This window comes from Anopheles gambiae, chromosome 3 (genome assembly GCF_943734735.2).
Source record: "Anopheles gambiae chromosome 3, idAnoGambNW_F1_1, whole genome shotgun sequence".
Taxonomy (NCBI): Eukaryota; Metazoa; Arthropoda; class Insecta; order Diptera; family Culicidae; genus Anopheles; species Anopheles gambiae.
Genome location: NC_064602.1, coordinates 46,949,693 through 46,965,379, shown reverse-complemented (window position 1 = coordinate 46,965,379; position 15,687 = coordinate 46,949,693). Strand labels below are relative to the sequence as shown.

At 41.7% G+C, this 15,687-nt stretch overlaps 1 protein-coding gene across 2 annotated transcripts in view; it reads right to left on the bottom strand.

Moving 5' to 3' along the window:
* Window positions 1-15,687, bottom strand: part of LOC1279430 (thrombospondin type-1 domain-containing protein 4) — a 92,765-nt gene that overhangs the window by 4,523 nt on the left and 72,555 nt on the right. For both annotated transcript variants that reach the window (XM_061655368.1, XM_061655367.1), the window contains one exon: window positions 3,880-4,078. In XM_061655368.1, coding sequence (XP_061511352.1) covers window positions 3,880-4,078 — 199 coding nt within the window. The remainder of the gene's footprint in view (window positions 1-3,879; window positions 4,079-15,687) is intronic.

Genomic DNA, 15,687 nt, shown 5'->3' with positions numbered 1-15,687 from the left:
TAAAAAAAATTACTTTAATTTTTTATATATAACTAGTGAACGAGTGTTGTTCCTTTGAATTTCGAAAAAAAAATTCAAACATACAGGGTTTTCCAAGTCAGTTTCGAATGTAAACATTGTTATTTATCGCATGCAAAATATTGTTCCACATCGATCTGATATTTCATTTCCATCACAATAATTTTTAATTATTACAGCTTCAACACTACAAGATTTTCAACATGTCTCAAGTTTGACAGTTCTTTGTTATGTGTTAAAAATCATGTGTTGAAACTGAAATTTCATATTGAAACAAATAAACCATTTAACAGCTGGTGAAAAACATCTTGAATGCGATGAATAACAATACTTACATTCGAAACTGACTTGGAAAACCCTGTAAAACTGAGTAGTTTTTCAATTTATTGTGCGAATTCTCTTAAATTAAAATAATGTAGCATAAATAGTTAATGATGCTTAAACGAGCATGCTGTTAAGTTGTATGTCTTATACAGGGTTTTCCAAGTCAGTTTCGAATGTAAGCATTGTTATTCATCGCATCCAAGATGTTTTTCACCAGCTATCAAATGGTTTATTTGTTTCAACATAAAATTTCAGTTTCAACACATGATTTTTAACACATAACAAAGAACTGTCAAACTAGAGACATGTTGAAAATCATGCTGTAGTAATTAAAAATTATTGTGATGGAAATAAAATGTCAGATCGATGTGGAACAACATTCTACATACCATACCAATTTTTAAGGATAGCTGAGGACATTAAATGTTTTAAATCCATTCCCGAGGCAGCATAAACAACTGTAGCCCCGAAACATACGCGCTAGATAAACGTCACCCCATTTCAGGTCGGTCGGTGTGAAGGGAAATCACACAGCGCATCGCACGAATTAATGGATAATGGTTCAGTGCGACTTTTGAGATGAAAATGGAAGGTAAATTAAGGTGTGCAGTTCGGACAGATTTCCATCTCAATTTGGTTATGGTGCAGACATTTTTTGTGCCATAAGCCGCCGTATGGGAGTGACAGGCAGTGCGAGCAATGTTCTATTACCGTCGAACAGTGAGGTTTGGTGCAATGCGGCCACCACTGCATACTTCTTGGGTGCGGTGTCATTTTGTGCACTAGGGATCCATTTCGGTTTCAAACCAAGTATTAAAATCATTCCGAGCTATAGAGTATTTGAATATACACGCGTGGAACGATTTTACGAACGAAGAGAAAGAAGTGGTTCCGTTCATGCTTTTAGCATGGGATGAATGCATCCCCGTGTCTCGACAGCCATCATCAATCTCCGTTTATCTCAATTGCTATTTTCTGCATACGGCGCGCAGCGAACAAAGTGTTGCACCGATCCATTATTATTATTATTATTATTATAGCCGGTCGATTATTATTGGATTAATATGCGATTTATGTAAATTTTTGCTCGGGTGTAGTCTATAGTCGGTCAGCGAACCGATTGAAGGACAACAGTTTATGGATTATTGGGGTAGTCCATTGTTTGGTACTGGGAAGTTCTCATAATGTTTCAGCATAGCACTTGAGTATGGAGTAGCGACCGAAATGATCTGAGGTAAACTAAGCTTTTCATTTAATGGCATTCTCAATTTTATGATTTCTAGCTGGAATTATCCATTCACATGGTGCATGTTTTGCGGACGAATTTTATTGCCATTTCATGCAAAAATCATACTTCCTGTTGCTATAACTTTGACACTCCTGTTTGTTGGCAAAGTCAATATGATTTTTTTTTACATCCTTCAACAACTATAGTAAAGCCAGAGCAACAAATGTTGATCTTAATTTGGTCATCTTTCTTTGTTGACCAGTCGAAGGTCCTGAAGGGGCAGGAGTTAAAAGGCTACATGAGGTAGGTGAAATAGTTTTCTAAATGGGTCTATTAAAATCGATTGTGTCTGAGCACCATATCGTTTTGTTTAAAAAAAAATACATCGCCACGTCCCTTTTAGACACCATAATGGGATGTGGATAACATCGACTAGCAAGGAACCATGTATGTTATGACTTCAGGATTCCTCCAATTAATTTTATCGCCAGCCCAGCGTAACAAGTTATGGTGTCTCGCCGGAAAGGCTCATAATTCGTAGGATTGGAGAATTCTTTAAACAAAATGGTCTTATTCGTTATCCATTGCATTTTCAGCAAAGCTAGATAACAGAAATCTGATATGTATTCACTTAAATTCTTGTAATTTTTATTAGGGAATTCATAAGCTGTGGCGAGCTAATGCTGTGATATTTCGTTCACCATGGGACAGTTTAATTCCGAATGCATAGCGTACAACATGCTGAATGTGTGCTGAATTTACTTACAGTAAAACTAATTTACCTAACCTTATCTATTCAAACGTGCACAGAATGACACCATCGAGCTGGATCGTCCTTCAGCACGGTATGCGGTTACCATTTATGGAATGCATTCATCCGTCATAAGTAACACCGAAGAAGAATGAGGGAATGCTTGTATGGGAGCGGTGTGGGAGTGTGGACATTACCCAGGTAAAAACAAGATTCTTCAGAGCTGGTTTTATTTATTCACAAGCTTCCGCCCACCGAAAGACACCGACACACCGGTGACCGGGCAAGCACAGATGCATCGAACGTTGTTAAAATACATTCGAGACACAGCAAATGAAAAGCGCTGTTTGAAAACCTGTATGAACCGAACTTCAACATTTAAGTGACCTTCCCCTCGAAGGCTTGGCCAGGGAACGGGAAATGGACATGCATGGAGTAAAGGCACCGCATAATGTTGCAGAGAATGGTACTGTGAGTGGTGAAAAAAGTGTCGCATTAGTTACAAACGATGACAGCTCGAACGGGTGGGAACGGTAGCCCCTGTTAGCTTCAGTGCACATATGGAAATGGCAGCAAATCGGCACACCTGCAAATGGCTCCGACACCCGGTCAGGAGCGTGTTGTGATGTGCCCCGTTTGCCCCCCACACATGGGTCTCCTTCGCTGCTTTTCACGCTGTTTAATGGTTGAAATCAGACAGCTTGCAGCACAAGAAAGGAGGGCTTGTGAGAGGTGGGTGTGTGCGTGTGTTCATAGTGTCAGCATAGTGTCTAACGGCTCATAAATCTACCTCATGAAGGGTCATTTCGGCAACCTCGCGACGGGATGTACTTAGACGTGGTAGCAATAGTGAGGTTAGTGAGAAAGTTCTATTCATTTTCCTCCGAAGTGGGAATGAAAATCGAATGAGAAGAAAGAAAACAGTTAACAAAAACAATCTGCCACACACGCACGCAGCTCGAGGCAAACGTGTCACGTTTACGTTCTTGTGGCCATTAGGAAATGCTGCAACGCAAGTGGCGCGAACGGTGTCCATTAAGTGGAAGTCGGATGCTTTCATCGGTTTTTTTTCGTTTGTTTGTTTCGGAAACTCCTCACAACCCGCACTCGGCCGGTATTCGTATTGGCTGACCAAGGAATGTGATAAACTAAAAATAAACACATATTTAATACCCTCTTAAGTAAGCCAGACAGAGCAGAGCAGTGTGGATGAATAACGGGAGCCCTAAGTAGATGGGAATTTTCCTTGGGGTCACCCGGAAAAACGATGGTGTGAAAGGAACACGACGGGTAGGCCATTTCAAGGCCGATTAAAGTGCATTAGCATAGCTGGTGCTTCGTTTTTTGCCTTTATTTCTTCATTAGTAGAATGTGTTCTTCCAACCTGTGACCGCAGCGCTTTCCGCATTAGCATCGCTCTACAAATGCTGGCATTAATGTGTGTGTGAGTGTGTGAGCATTTTTACACTTCGAATGATGGTGTACTAATGATGGTGCACCAACACCAACCATGATGGTGGGCAGATAAGGGGAACACGACGGGGTTCAGTTCACTTACCGAGATAGTTTTGGCTGTTCTGTAGCTCCGTTATCGTGATATTGGATGCACCGGCCGGAATGGTGGCCACGTGAACGTACCCATTGTTCGGGTTGGTCTTCGTGTAGATACCGGAAATGGGACGGCAAACGGTCGTTCCGCACCGGACGGCGCCATTGTTCATGAACGTGCCCGAAATAACGCCACTGTTGTGAACGGCCTGCGGAAGAAATAAATCAAACACATGTCATTTGCAGTGAAAATAGTAGTGGAAGGTTGTGAAATTTCCCAATTCCGGTTGAGATTTTGCTAAATTGAACAGTGCCGCGGCTAGCGAGCGGGCGGAAGGTGCGCACACACAGTACATGCGACACCTATAGTCAGCAGGTGGCAAATTGAAAATCGTGTTTTAAAAAGCCAGTTCAAGCTTGCATGTCCGCTTTGTCTGCTTCGGGTATAGCTTTCGGATAGGTGTAAAACATGTTTTTTCTTTAGAATTCGTGGTGAAGGCTGGATCGGATTTTGGTTGTGTAAAACACGACATCCTTAAATGAACCATTTTTCTAGGTGGAGAGCATACGAAAGCGCAGCTTCATTTTAGCTAGTGTGAATGAGCGCCATACCGATGTGGCAGACCTTTTGTATCAGGTTCAGGTTATCAGCTCAGGTGGAGTCAGGTAAAAAAAGCAACATTTTATGAAAGGATGTGGCTTTCTTAAGAGGCTGTTCAGCTTCACTTTTTGTTAAGAAACTGAAGCATAGTTAAGATGTTCATTGCTTCAAGCACCCTGAGACACCTATGATTGAGCGCTGGAGAGTTCACGACAAAGTATATGGGTTTGCCTTCAGTTTTTCTGTCTTTCGTCGACCCACAAACCTACACTACAAATAACCGACACCTGATACACCTGAAATGCGACCATGGTACGAGGAAAAGGCACGTGGGAAAACGCGGAGGGTTAGAAACACTTTCTTTCATCCTTACAGAGCCTTAAGAAACGTTTGTTTGCTTTTAATTTTCTCCAACGATCCTATCACCGAAGCGCCGCGACTCGTGCCTTCTGCCGGACCCGTTTTCCACCCGGCAGTCGAGATAATTCAAGCAGGGATGCGGGCGTTTTCCCAACTCGTAGGTGTCAGTCAGTGATAGTTCCATTGCCCGGGATGACCTACCGGATTCATTAAGGTCTACAATAAGGGCCAGAGCCGGGGTGCCCTGAAGAACGAAAAGCCTGAAAGCATTTGCTTTACATTCGATTAATTTTCCTGCACAAATTGAACATTTACCAGTTACCGATTGGTATTGAAGATAGTGATCAATACGTGTTCCATATTAAATTTTACAGTTTATGTATTTTTGATTTGATGGATATTTTAACAGAATTCATTCTAATTTCAAAACTATTTAAATGTTTGTACAAGGGTATTATGTGTTGCACTGGATTTTAACCTAGTATGGCTAAATAAATTCACTACAAAGAGCTGTTAGAAAGTAATAGCATAGTATCTTTAACATAACCAACAGCAAGCGAGGATTCTCAATTGTTTTCTAAAGATAGTTCAAGTTGCTTTAAGAAAATCAAAAATACAATTATGAAACGATTCTTTGAAGGAGACTTAATATGCAAATTTAGTTGCACCCCAGTGGAAGTTAAGGTCAACAATAAGATTATCTTCAACTGCAACTTAGCTTAAACCAACAAAAACACTAAACAGAAAAGCAACAACAAATATTTGCACACTCTACGATATTTAATTACGCTCCAGAAAACATTTCACAAAGGGATTGGCAATTGGAAGAGGTTTGCCCTCTTGTCTCCCTTGGCCTCTTTCGAAATTATGACTGTCACACGGAAAACCAGGCAAGAAAATCACTTAATTATTCCGTTTTCACACCATGGTGTGCGGTAATCTAAGCGGAATAATTACGAATGAAATGCCTTATGATGAAATACACACAGCAGCACCACCGGCCAAATTCTATGGTCGGACAACAAAGAACAACCTGATTGCCTGTGTGCTCTTCCTGTGGTGCAAAAGCAGACCAGAGAGAAAGAGAGAGAGGGCCAGGCAATGGTTTGGTTTACCGCAGCTTAAAGTTTGGCGCGTTCCCTAGTATCATCATTCTCTCCCCTGGTAGCTTCCTACCCTTCCATTCGTGGCGGCCCTACTCGTAAGCATTTGGTCCCTGTTGCTGCCGGCGAGGGTATTTTTCGCCGTTGGTTGAGTGAACTGAATAAAGAGAAATAATACTCCCGAGCCTGATATATCAACCAGCGTGGCAGCAAGCTCGGGCAAGTTGATATCCGCCTGGCCATCCACAAGTCGCCCGAGCCGCCTGCCAAGGAATCCTACCAAGGCTTTGTTGTTGTCCGAATCCGAAACCAGAAATCTTCTCGAAAACCCATTCCCCCAACACCCAACCCCGTGGCCCAGCCCGGTGGCACCGGTCAGCAGTACTTACCACCAGTAGTGCAACGGCAACGATCCGAAATAATGAATTTTTAAAAAACATTTAAAACAGTTCCACTCGTTTTTCACTGAACGCTGAAAGAAATTTGCCACTGTGCCGTTCGTTCGTTCGTTGTGGTGGATGGAGCGCGTCTGCAGAAAGATGCGAGGATTTGTTGAGGGATTTTGCGTGCAAAGCCCCAGGATATTCCCAGAGTCGGCGAGGAAGAGTCACGCCAACACGGAAATGGATTGTGTGGAGAAGGTTAATAAAGTATTCACGAAACTTTTCTTCCACCGGCTGTACGCCGGGGCTACCACTTTCTTTGGACGTCAAACCCCGATGGTAGCGGCGAGGTACACGAGTAGTTCCGCTGTGCAGCGACCGGTTGGAATGAGTTCACTAAGCACACGGTGCGACGATTGTTTTAAGGCTAAGGAAAGGTTAATTAATCACGGTGGGAGCTCGGTGCAGGTTAGCTTTATAAAACGGCTCTTGGACACTTGCGAAAGCACTTGCGGGGTGGAGCAGCTGGGGTTTTACAAATAGTGTTGTTGAATTTCATCATCATAGTTTGGAAGCTGTGCTGCTTCACAATCCTCACCATGGACAAGCTACTGTTGTCATCACTGTTATACGTTTTTTAGTCGATGGGAGGGCCTTCCAAGACCAAATGTTAAATTAAAATCCAAGAACCACCACACTTGAGGGACCATTCCCTTTGCGAAATCTTGTGGATTTTACGTCATATTTTATTTAGAAGATCTCGCTTCGATTTTAAGAAACTAGTAAATAAAGCTTTCAGAAATCTTCAGTTTGCCATTCATACAATTCTTTACCATTCATACACAAAAAACGTGGACTTTCCATCTCTAATCAATCCAGCTCTAATCTATAAAGAATGGCTGAGGAGCTTAAATTTCGATTCACTTAATTGAAGGCAGTATATCGGCCTGACCATTTCAAGACCTCGACCTGCGGAGCTTCTATTAATCCCGAAAATAATCCGATTCCATACGGGCGACCGTACGCCGCCGTGTACTGTCAGGTGATATGAAAGGATTTCATTAGCGAAATGATTCTTTCTTGGCACCCTGAACCCGAAACTTTAAGGCAGCTGCTAAAAGGGCACACTAAGCGGGTGTGTGAGTCAAGTTAGTTCGTGGCTGGCAGAAACTGCTGTTATCCGAAACGAACCGTCAAACCCATAAGCTTCGTGGGATTGGCGACGTCGTCGGTCGTGCCGATTCAAAGGTACGGTATGGGCTTGCGTCCCGTGTCGATCTTCATTACGCTTTCATAATACATAAAGTGTTATAATTCAATTCCATCAGCCCAACATCTCACAGGTCGTTTAACTCGCGGATATCCCGCGCGCCTCCCGCAGAGTGGCCCGCTAAACGTTGCTCCAACTGATGGATGGGTGGTAGCAGCAGAAAGCTTGCGTTCATCGGACAGGGAGGGGGGGGGGGGGGGGTTTGAAGCGAATCTCAGAAACGATGCTTTCCACTTCATCACCCGCACCGAAGAAGCGAACCGAGCCAGCGCGGGTCGGGTTGATGATGATTGCTGACGTTTTGCCCCAAAACTTTGCCCCAAACCAGGGCCGATGCTCTTTTCGCAAGCGTGTGACCATCTTCGTCATCGCCATCATTATCATCGGGTACGCTAGCGAGGCGAAACTTAAGCTGAACATTGAATGAGTTTGGTCATACTCCAACGGACGTCCGTTCGTCTGGGTCTTTGCTTCGTGCCAAAGGAATCCTGTGGAAGGCAATAAACGTAGCTGCTTCTGCTTAGTATGACAAGAATGACCAATCCGGGCAGTTTTACTCTTTCGCAGCAGCAGCAGCAGCAGCAGCAGCATCAACCCGGTATCCAGCAAACGCGCAAGTTCAGACACAAAGTTGAACTCTGATCTCGGAGCGGAAAGTTTATTAGAATATCAAAAGCGACGTAGCGTGCAGGGCTAGCATGCCTCCGGGGGTCCCGGGGTGCCTCTGGCCCACTCGATGAATGCACCGGTTGGAATTGGTTTTTCTGGGCAGATTCTTGTTGAACTGCTGCGGCTTGTTACCGGCGTGACCGCAACGGCCAACGAGCAAGTTGAAATAAGGCTCAAAGATAGGAAAAGTTAAATAAGATGTAAGCCTACATTTCAACTGAAACCCTTTGCAAACCGGTCTTAACAGTGGTGTTGGTGGTTTTACGGTGGCTGCATTTTTCTGGCGCATTTTGTTTTCCATGCTTTGTAGCGCTCAAGCGTCTCAAGCGAATGCTTTCCGAACAGAACCAAACTAGCTCTCTTCGGTTAGTTTGGTTCTATATTGCTGAACGATAGCTTGTTGAGCAGGCCGTGAAATAATTTGACTGGATTTCATTCATACAGGTTATGCAGTCTAACATTGGACAGCAGCTCTTCGTTAGTTGAATGAGCCATCGCTGCAACATACATCATGTGCCGTTTGTTTAATGAGATGAAATTATGTTATTTAGATGTGTTAAAGGAATGAGTGCATTCCTATTCAATACCGGTATATAAAGGGCTTTACAAAACTTGTAGTCGCGTTAAAGGGAATGATTTCAATTATCTAATATTAAAATTATCCCTACTTGCAATGTTACAGTAAATTACAGATAAATTATTCGTTTCGGACAAGACCGTTATTTCCTTTATATTATTTTACAAACTTTCGTTCACAAACTGTATAATAAAAATACATTCGCGATTATGCTAGAAGCTTCTTTGTACCACTGTCCTCTGTTATTGCAAATCGCTAACATAAAAATGAAACACCTCTTTTGGTTCTTTCCTAAAGTGCTAATCCAACTGCCATAGCCTTTCACTCCCCTTTTAAGCATTCCGTAGCAGCACGACACGGTTGAATGTACTCAAGCAAATACCTTGCACCTTTGCACTATTACTATAGGCCTGCTGCCACTTGCCACCATCATACTTCACCCTGCTTCACCTCTTCGTCGGTTGGTTGAAGAGCACCGTTTTTCTTTGCAAGTTCTACCTTCGAAAGTACTTCTATTGGAGAAAGTATGCCTTTTTTTATTCCACACTGTACTCGTCCATCCAGATTGAATCAGGGAGTTTTCCGTATCGTAAAAGGGGACCGTCACAGAGTTGAGGTATACAAAAAAAAAAAATCAATTCAAGTGTGCATCTCAAGCAAGGTGAACCTCTCGATACTCTCTCGACGGTCACAAATTCAAAACCCAATCAACCTTTATGCTAACAGGCCGGGATATAAAGTAGCTCCGACCATACATCATATGCAACCACTCTTTCGTGTAGTTACTATGCTGAGCTTTCTTCTTGCTGTTACTGGAAGTAAATTCACACAGCGGGCAATGTGCATGGGTGTGTGCAGTGTGTGCACGTGGGTAAGTTACGCGAGCGTTTGACAACAGTGACAGAATATGATGCTTATCACGGTCCCATCACTATGCTGAAGCAGGTAAGGTTATTCAAATTTCATTTAAAACGGACTGTTATCGAAAAGGAAATAGACTGATTCTAAAGAAGAAGAAAAAACACTGCACACTGCACAATTTATTTGATAAACTGATTCCTCCATAAACTTGCTTCACAAGCGGTAGTTTAGCTTACAATTTATTTGATAAACCAATTCGGCCATAAGATTGCTTCTTAAGTGGTAAATTAGATTGTTGTATTCCCTTTGGAAGAATGCACTTTTCAAAGCGAATACGGGAACCAGTAAAACATGAAAAATGGTTTCGCTTATGCTCATTTGAGGCAAAAACGTTTAAGCCATGAAATGCCTCCGGGTGTAAAATTTAAAAAGAAGCTTGATCAAAGAATGTACAGATGCACAGGGAAAGCAATATGCTGTATTCTAAGGTGTGCATCGGCAAGAAACGGAACAAAAAAAAAAACTTTTAGTGCATCGTGGCCATTTTTTTTTTATTTAGAAGTAGCCAGGAAGTATAGAAGATAGAATCGCAGAGTAAAATCATGCCAGCACTCGGAGAAGATAGCAACACTCAAGGCAAATAGTGGCCTAAATTAAAAGAATAATACTGCATTTTATTGTCTACTTCCAATCAAAGCTTTTTTATCTTGCACTGCAATATGGCGAACTTTCATATGAATAAATTGCTCAGTTTGTGATCAGATGTCTAGAAAACATATTTTTTGAAGTGGTTAGGAACATTAAACAAATGAATTTTCAGTACAAACGGACGCTATACAAGTATGGATATATGAGTACTATTTTTTTTCGATTAGGAAACAACGGTTCTGCAATGAATATATTCTATTTTTAATACCATGCTACCTAATAATTAATGCTCATTGCATGTACCAGGAAAAAGCAGATTAATTTATAAATAGACTCGGAACAATTTCAAGAATTTGGCAGCAGCTTTTAACTAATATTTTTCCATAGCGCTGAGGGAAATGCTGTCAAAGCTACTCTTTTGAACGATATATGACAGCGTTAGTCATGGGTGCTCGCGCTCTAGAAGCCGCGATCTGAAAAATACTAAGCTAAGCTATTTTCATTCGTTTAATTACGTTTTTCAGATATCTTATGTTGAGTCTTAAACCACTTTTTGGTCCCATTTCTGTTATTTTATTGCATTTAATCTCATTAAGAGGGAAATTTGTTATACGTTCACTATTAAAGTCATAGTCAGTGATATGAAACCGGCACTTCTACCATTTAATGATCGAGCTGGTCGAGGTGAGTGTGAATGTTTCGAATTTTTCCCACGATTTCTTCTTTAACAACCTCTAATATCCGTTCACGACATGAGTGCCCATCGTTTAGATAACATATCAGCGATAGTAAATAATTGTTCAAAAATCAATTTCGAACTAAAACAAAATGTCTGCACTAAATAGCACTTCAATCAGTCATTCCCACACTCAATAAAACAGGATAAAGATCAAAACAGAATAATGTACAAATGAGTGTTCGACCCTTCCGCCCAGTAGACAATCAATGGACTAGCAACGGCGCGTAATCAATAGCGCCATCTGCATTGTTGACAGGTCATAACCAGTCGGACCATCAACTGTATCCGATCCGAGATATCCACCAGTAAATCATTGATGTGACAGATTACAAACAATATGATTAATCAAAAAGTGATCCAAACAGACCCGGATGTGTGTGTGTGTAGGTGCAATTTATCGATGGAAGTTTATTTGCCAACGGCTTGAGCCGTGCGGTGACCACAATGAGATAATTAATTTTTTAATTTATCCTATCACAATTGCAGCCATTTTTCTGTGCACAGCCAACAAACAAACACCTGTGCGTCGTTGGGAGTTATGCTTTAAATTCCAACGGGTCCCAACGAGCGTCCCGTCCGGTTGTTGTTGATAAATGTTTGATTTCGGCACAAGTAATTAATAGTCCACACCACACCGGGCCGGCCTTCCGGCTAAATGCGTTCGGCAAGCGTGAGGTTAATCCCATTGCGGTACCGGTACCGATTATGGGCTGCAAATGAATGCACCACACCTTCGAAGTGCTGTTACCGGCCGAAGCATATTACCCCTTTTGCGATAATTAAGAGTTGCAACCGACGTTCGATGTTTCAATTCCAGCCGAACGTTTCAATTCACAGCAAAATCGATTATCCGAGCTCGATGATGCGCATTCGTTTATCTATCGCTTTGTAAATCATCCGAGTACCATTATCACAAGCACATGTCCATGTGTGTGCGCATGGAGGTGGAAACACACAAAGCTAGTGGGATTGGTTGCATTGGATGCAATTGCAGGATAGTGGGGGGGGGGGGGGGCTTTTGAACAATTTGGTGCTGACCGTGGGCTTTGCATTTCCATATGGTTCAAGTGCTAAGTCCCCGTGGAACGAAACGAGAATAGGTTCAGTGAGCCAATCCTCATTACAACTAAATGGAAATGGTAAGCTGATTGGAAATGTTGTTGAAAGGCCAAAACAGCGGTTCTATGTGGCAAAATTGGCAAAGCTGGTTAAGATCGTACATAGCAAAAAATACATACATTTCACGAACGCGTATCTTAGGTATCTAATGATTTGATGAATTTGATTTACTAGCGTCATAGTAGAAAACAACTATAATAATTTCTTATATTCACTACATTACAAGTATACCACACGTTACAGTCTAGGATAATCGAGGTCGACTTATTGGAAAAGTGTTACGAAAGCCTTCTTCCAATGAAGTTTTCTGATGGAAAATACTTATTATGCTTGATATATTGCGCAAACATAAGGAGCATAGTCTAGAAGGGGATCGATAATCCATATCGAAATGAATTTCGCAATGAATTGCCAAACAAATAAAGAAAATTTAAATAAAATTACACCATTTTTGCAGAATAGTGTTCAGAGAAAACAAACAAATACACAATACCAGCTCTCCCCAAAAGACTTGTTTTAGCAAGAGCACGAGCAGTGCATGATTGCTGCATTAATGTTTTCCCAACAGTGGTGTGATTTTTAAGGTTCCACAAAAAAAAAATACTCACAACAGTACAGAAGAATCTATAATGTTCGTTGTTCGAATGTCACTCAGTAGGACATTAAACCTTCTTCTATCAAAAAGTACTTTCATCGTACACTATGTTTCACGGAAACGGAAGCAACCACAACGCAAAACGATCTCACCAAAGAGAAACAGCATCTTCTCCAGCATACCGTCTGTGCCCTGTTTGTTGCCTCGCCTGTTCTGTTGAGTAAAAGGAACGCTGAGCAGTAAAAGTGCATCAAAAGAATTCCATGCATAGGGATGAGGTTACACGCACTATGCACTCGTGTGCATACTGTGCTGCCTGTCGTTTGTCATGTGAAGAAGCACTGTCGGTGCTGCCGGTAGGTTATTGTTGTGTTTAAAAGCTGGAAAATGTCAGCTTGCGTATCTCTGGTGCTGGTGGGAATACGTTTTGCTTGAGCAGGTGAAGGTATAGTGGAGGAGAGAAGGAAGAAAAGGTAACCATCCTACCATTGTATCGAGTCGACAAGGAAATATCTTCCCTCATCATCATAGATTCCGGTAGTTTACTTTGACGGACTTAGAAGAATTTATTGTAGAAGTTTTCAAGTTAATTGTTGTATTTAATGCAGAAAAACTAAGATAAAAGTGATTTCATTATAATGAGCTTGCAATAGAATTTATTAGAATTGAATGTAATGTTTTCTGTTAGGTTACTGTACATCCTTTGTCAATTGCATGTTGAACTCGAGCAAATGGTTCAATACACTTTATGGGTTTAAGCTTCTCTTCGTACGATATTGAATAGATGAGAGAACCCCTGTATGTTGAACATTTGTGTTGATTACATGCGAATATCAGTTCAGCTTATTTGACACCAAACAACGCATAATCAAACCAGTGTTATGCATCATTGAAAGGGATTCACTTACAGCCTAATACATACATCCCTTTCAAATGTGAATTGCATGCTTTCGCTTTGCTCCCAAACAAATGAGACCAGTCAGATTTCATTCAGTCAGCGCAAATGTTACTCCTGTCCTGTTTAATGTTGCTGTCTTACATAATGCCCGAAGTGCACAAAGGCTTAACACTTGACAGTTTCAGTGCTTCAGTCAGTCTCTCAGCTCGTGCATCAACAGGCGAAACACTCGTTCGCCTCGTCAGCCGAAAAGCGTTATAGTGAGTAGGCAATTTTTCACGCCAGCATCAACCGACAGGACCCGCCCGATTTCTCGGGCCTCAACGCGGAAGCTAAAAGATGCCATCCTTTGCTAGCTTTTGCGTAGTGACGCTGTAGATGCTTCACCATACTGGCTGCCGGTAACGGTAAAGCGCGAGTCGCATTCTGCCCGTTGCAACTATGCAAAGTAATTAAAAATCCCAGAACCATAGTATGCATGTCGACGTTGAGGACTGTTCGTATCGCTTAGCCCTGGAGAGGATCGGGAAAATTCACCATCAGAGCTTTGGCAGAGGGGGTAGCAAAGGGCAACGCGTTAGCCCTCACACTCGCTCAATGTCATTTAACTGACATGGAATACCTTCTTTGAAAGCAGTCTCTTTGTGTGTGAGAGGTTGTGTTTTTTTAGCTTTGCATGAGAATCCAAGCTTCAGCATATGTACTGCGTGACGATGGAGTTTATTAAAATGCGCGAAGGTAAAGGTTGAGGATGGCACTCACGGCGGACCGGATGCTTACCGGAAAGGTCCGCACTTCTACGAAGCCTGTTTGGAAATGCTATTTCAAGCTATAGAGTCACCTTGCGAAAGATTTGCTGCTAGGCTTGGTGTAGATTAGAGCAACACAAAAACGTAATGGAGCTTTTGCGAAAGCGTGCATTAGCCGGAAATTACCCTCGGGATCAGCTAAAAGCAAAGGGATGGTGTTTACAAAAGTAATCATCTCCAGCTTTGCCATGCGGCCATCGTTATCAGCGTACTTGTGTACACTAGCGGACACGTGTGGAGCGCACAGCTGGTGACGAAACAATTAATTTATGGATCATGGGCCGGTCTCATCCGGTGGATTGTGTTTGTTTCATGAATAAAATTGTATTCCTCAAAAAAATGTAAACAAAACCAAGCAATGTAAAGCAATTGAAATCAAAACATGTAAAGCAAACATTTGTTTAATTTAGTCTGGAAAATTTGCCACCAGGCATGATTTGTCTCAAATACACATCGATATCTGAGATAAAGCTATTATGATGCATTCTTTGATCGATGGTAAGACACCTTTAATTTGCAACAATTTGTTTATTTGTTTATTTGTTTATTTGTAAATGTTAAGTGATTGGCCGTCATTGGCCTTATCACTGATCTTATAAACTAAACTTATAATAACATAAAGCATCACGGTAAAATGTAACATCAGCACAAAATAAATAACACAGAGTATCACAGCAAGAAAAACAGGTTAACTTAGGGAATTCCAGTCAAAAGAGTCATAACGTGCATTAAATCTAATAGCCATCGCAGTCAAAGGTTCATTATCGCTATATGCACGTCTAGTTTGGTCAACTCTTAGTAGCCTAAAGTTTCTTAAAATACGAGCAGGTACGTGGAAATTAACTCTAGCTAAAAGGTCCGGTGAATCTATCTCTCCTAGGATGATTTTTTTCATAAACAAGATTTGCGCCGTTTCGCGACGAGTAGCGAGAGACTCGCGTCCAAAAATTTAACACCGGGCATGATAACTAGGTCTCGCTGCTACGTTACGCCAGGGTGTGAACCGTAAGACCAAACGGGTGAATTTTCGACTCTCGACTGCCTGCGTATAAAACCTAGCATTCTGTTCGCTCTATCAATAATTTCGTTATGGTGCACATGAAAGTCAAGTTTACGGTCAAGGGTAACTTATGAATTGTTGTTCGATTGAATGACGCTGGTTGTTGAAAACTGTTTAAACTACTAG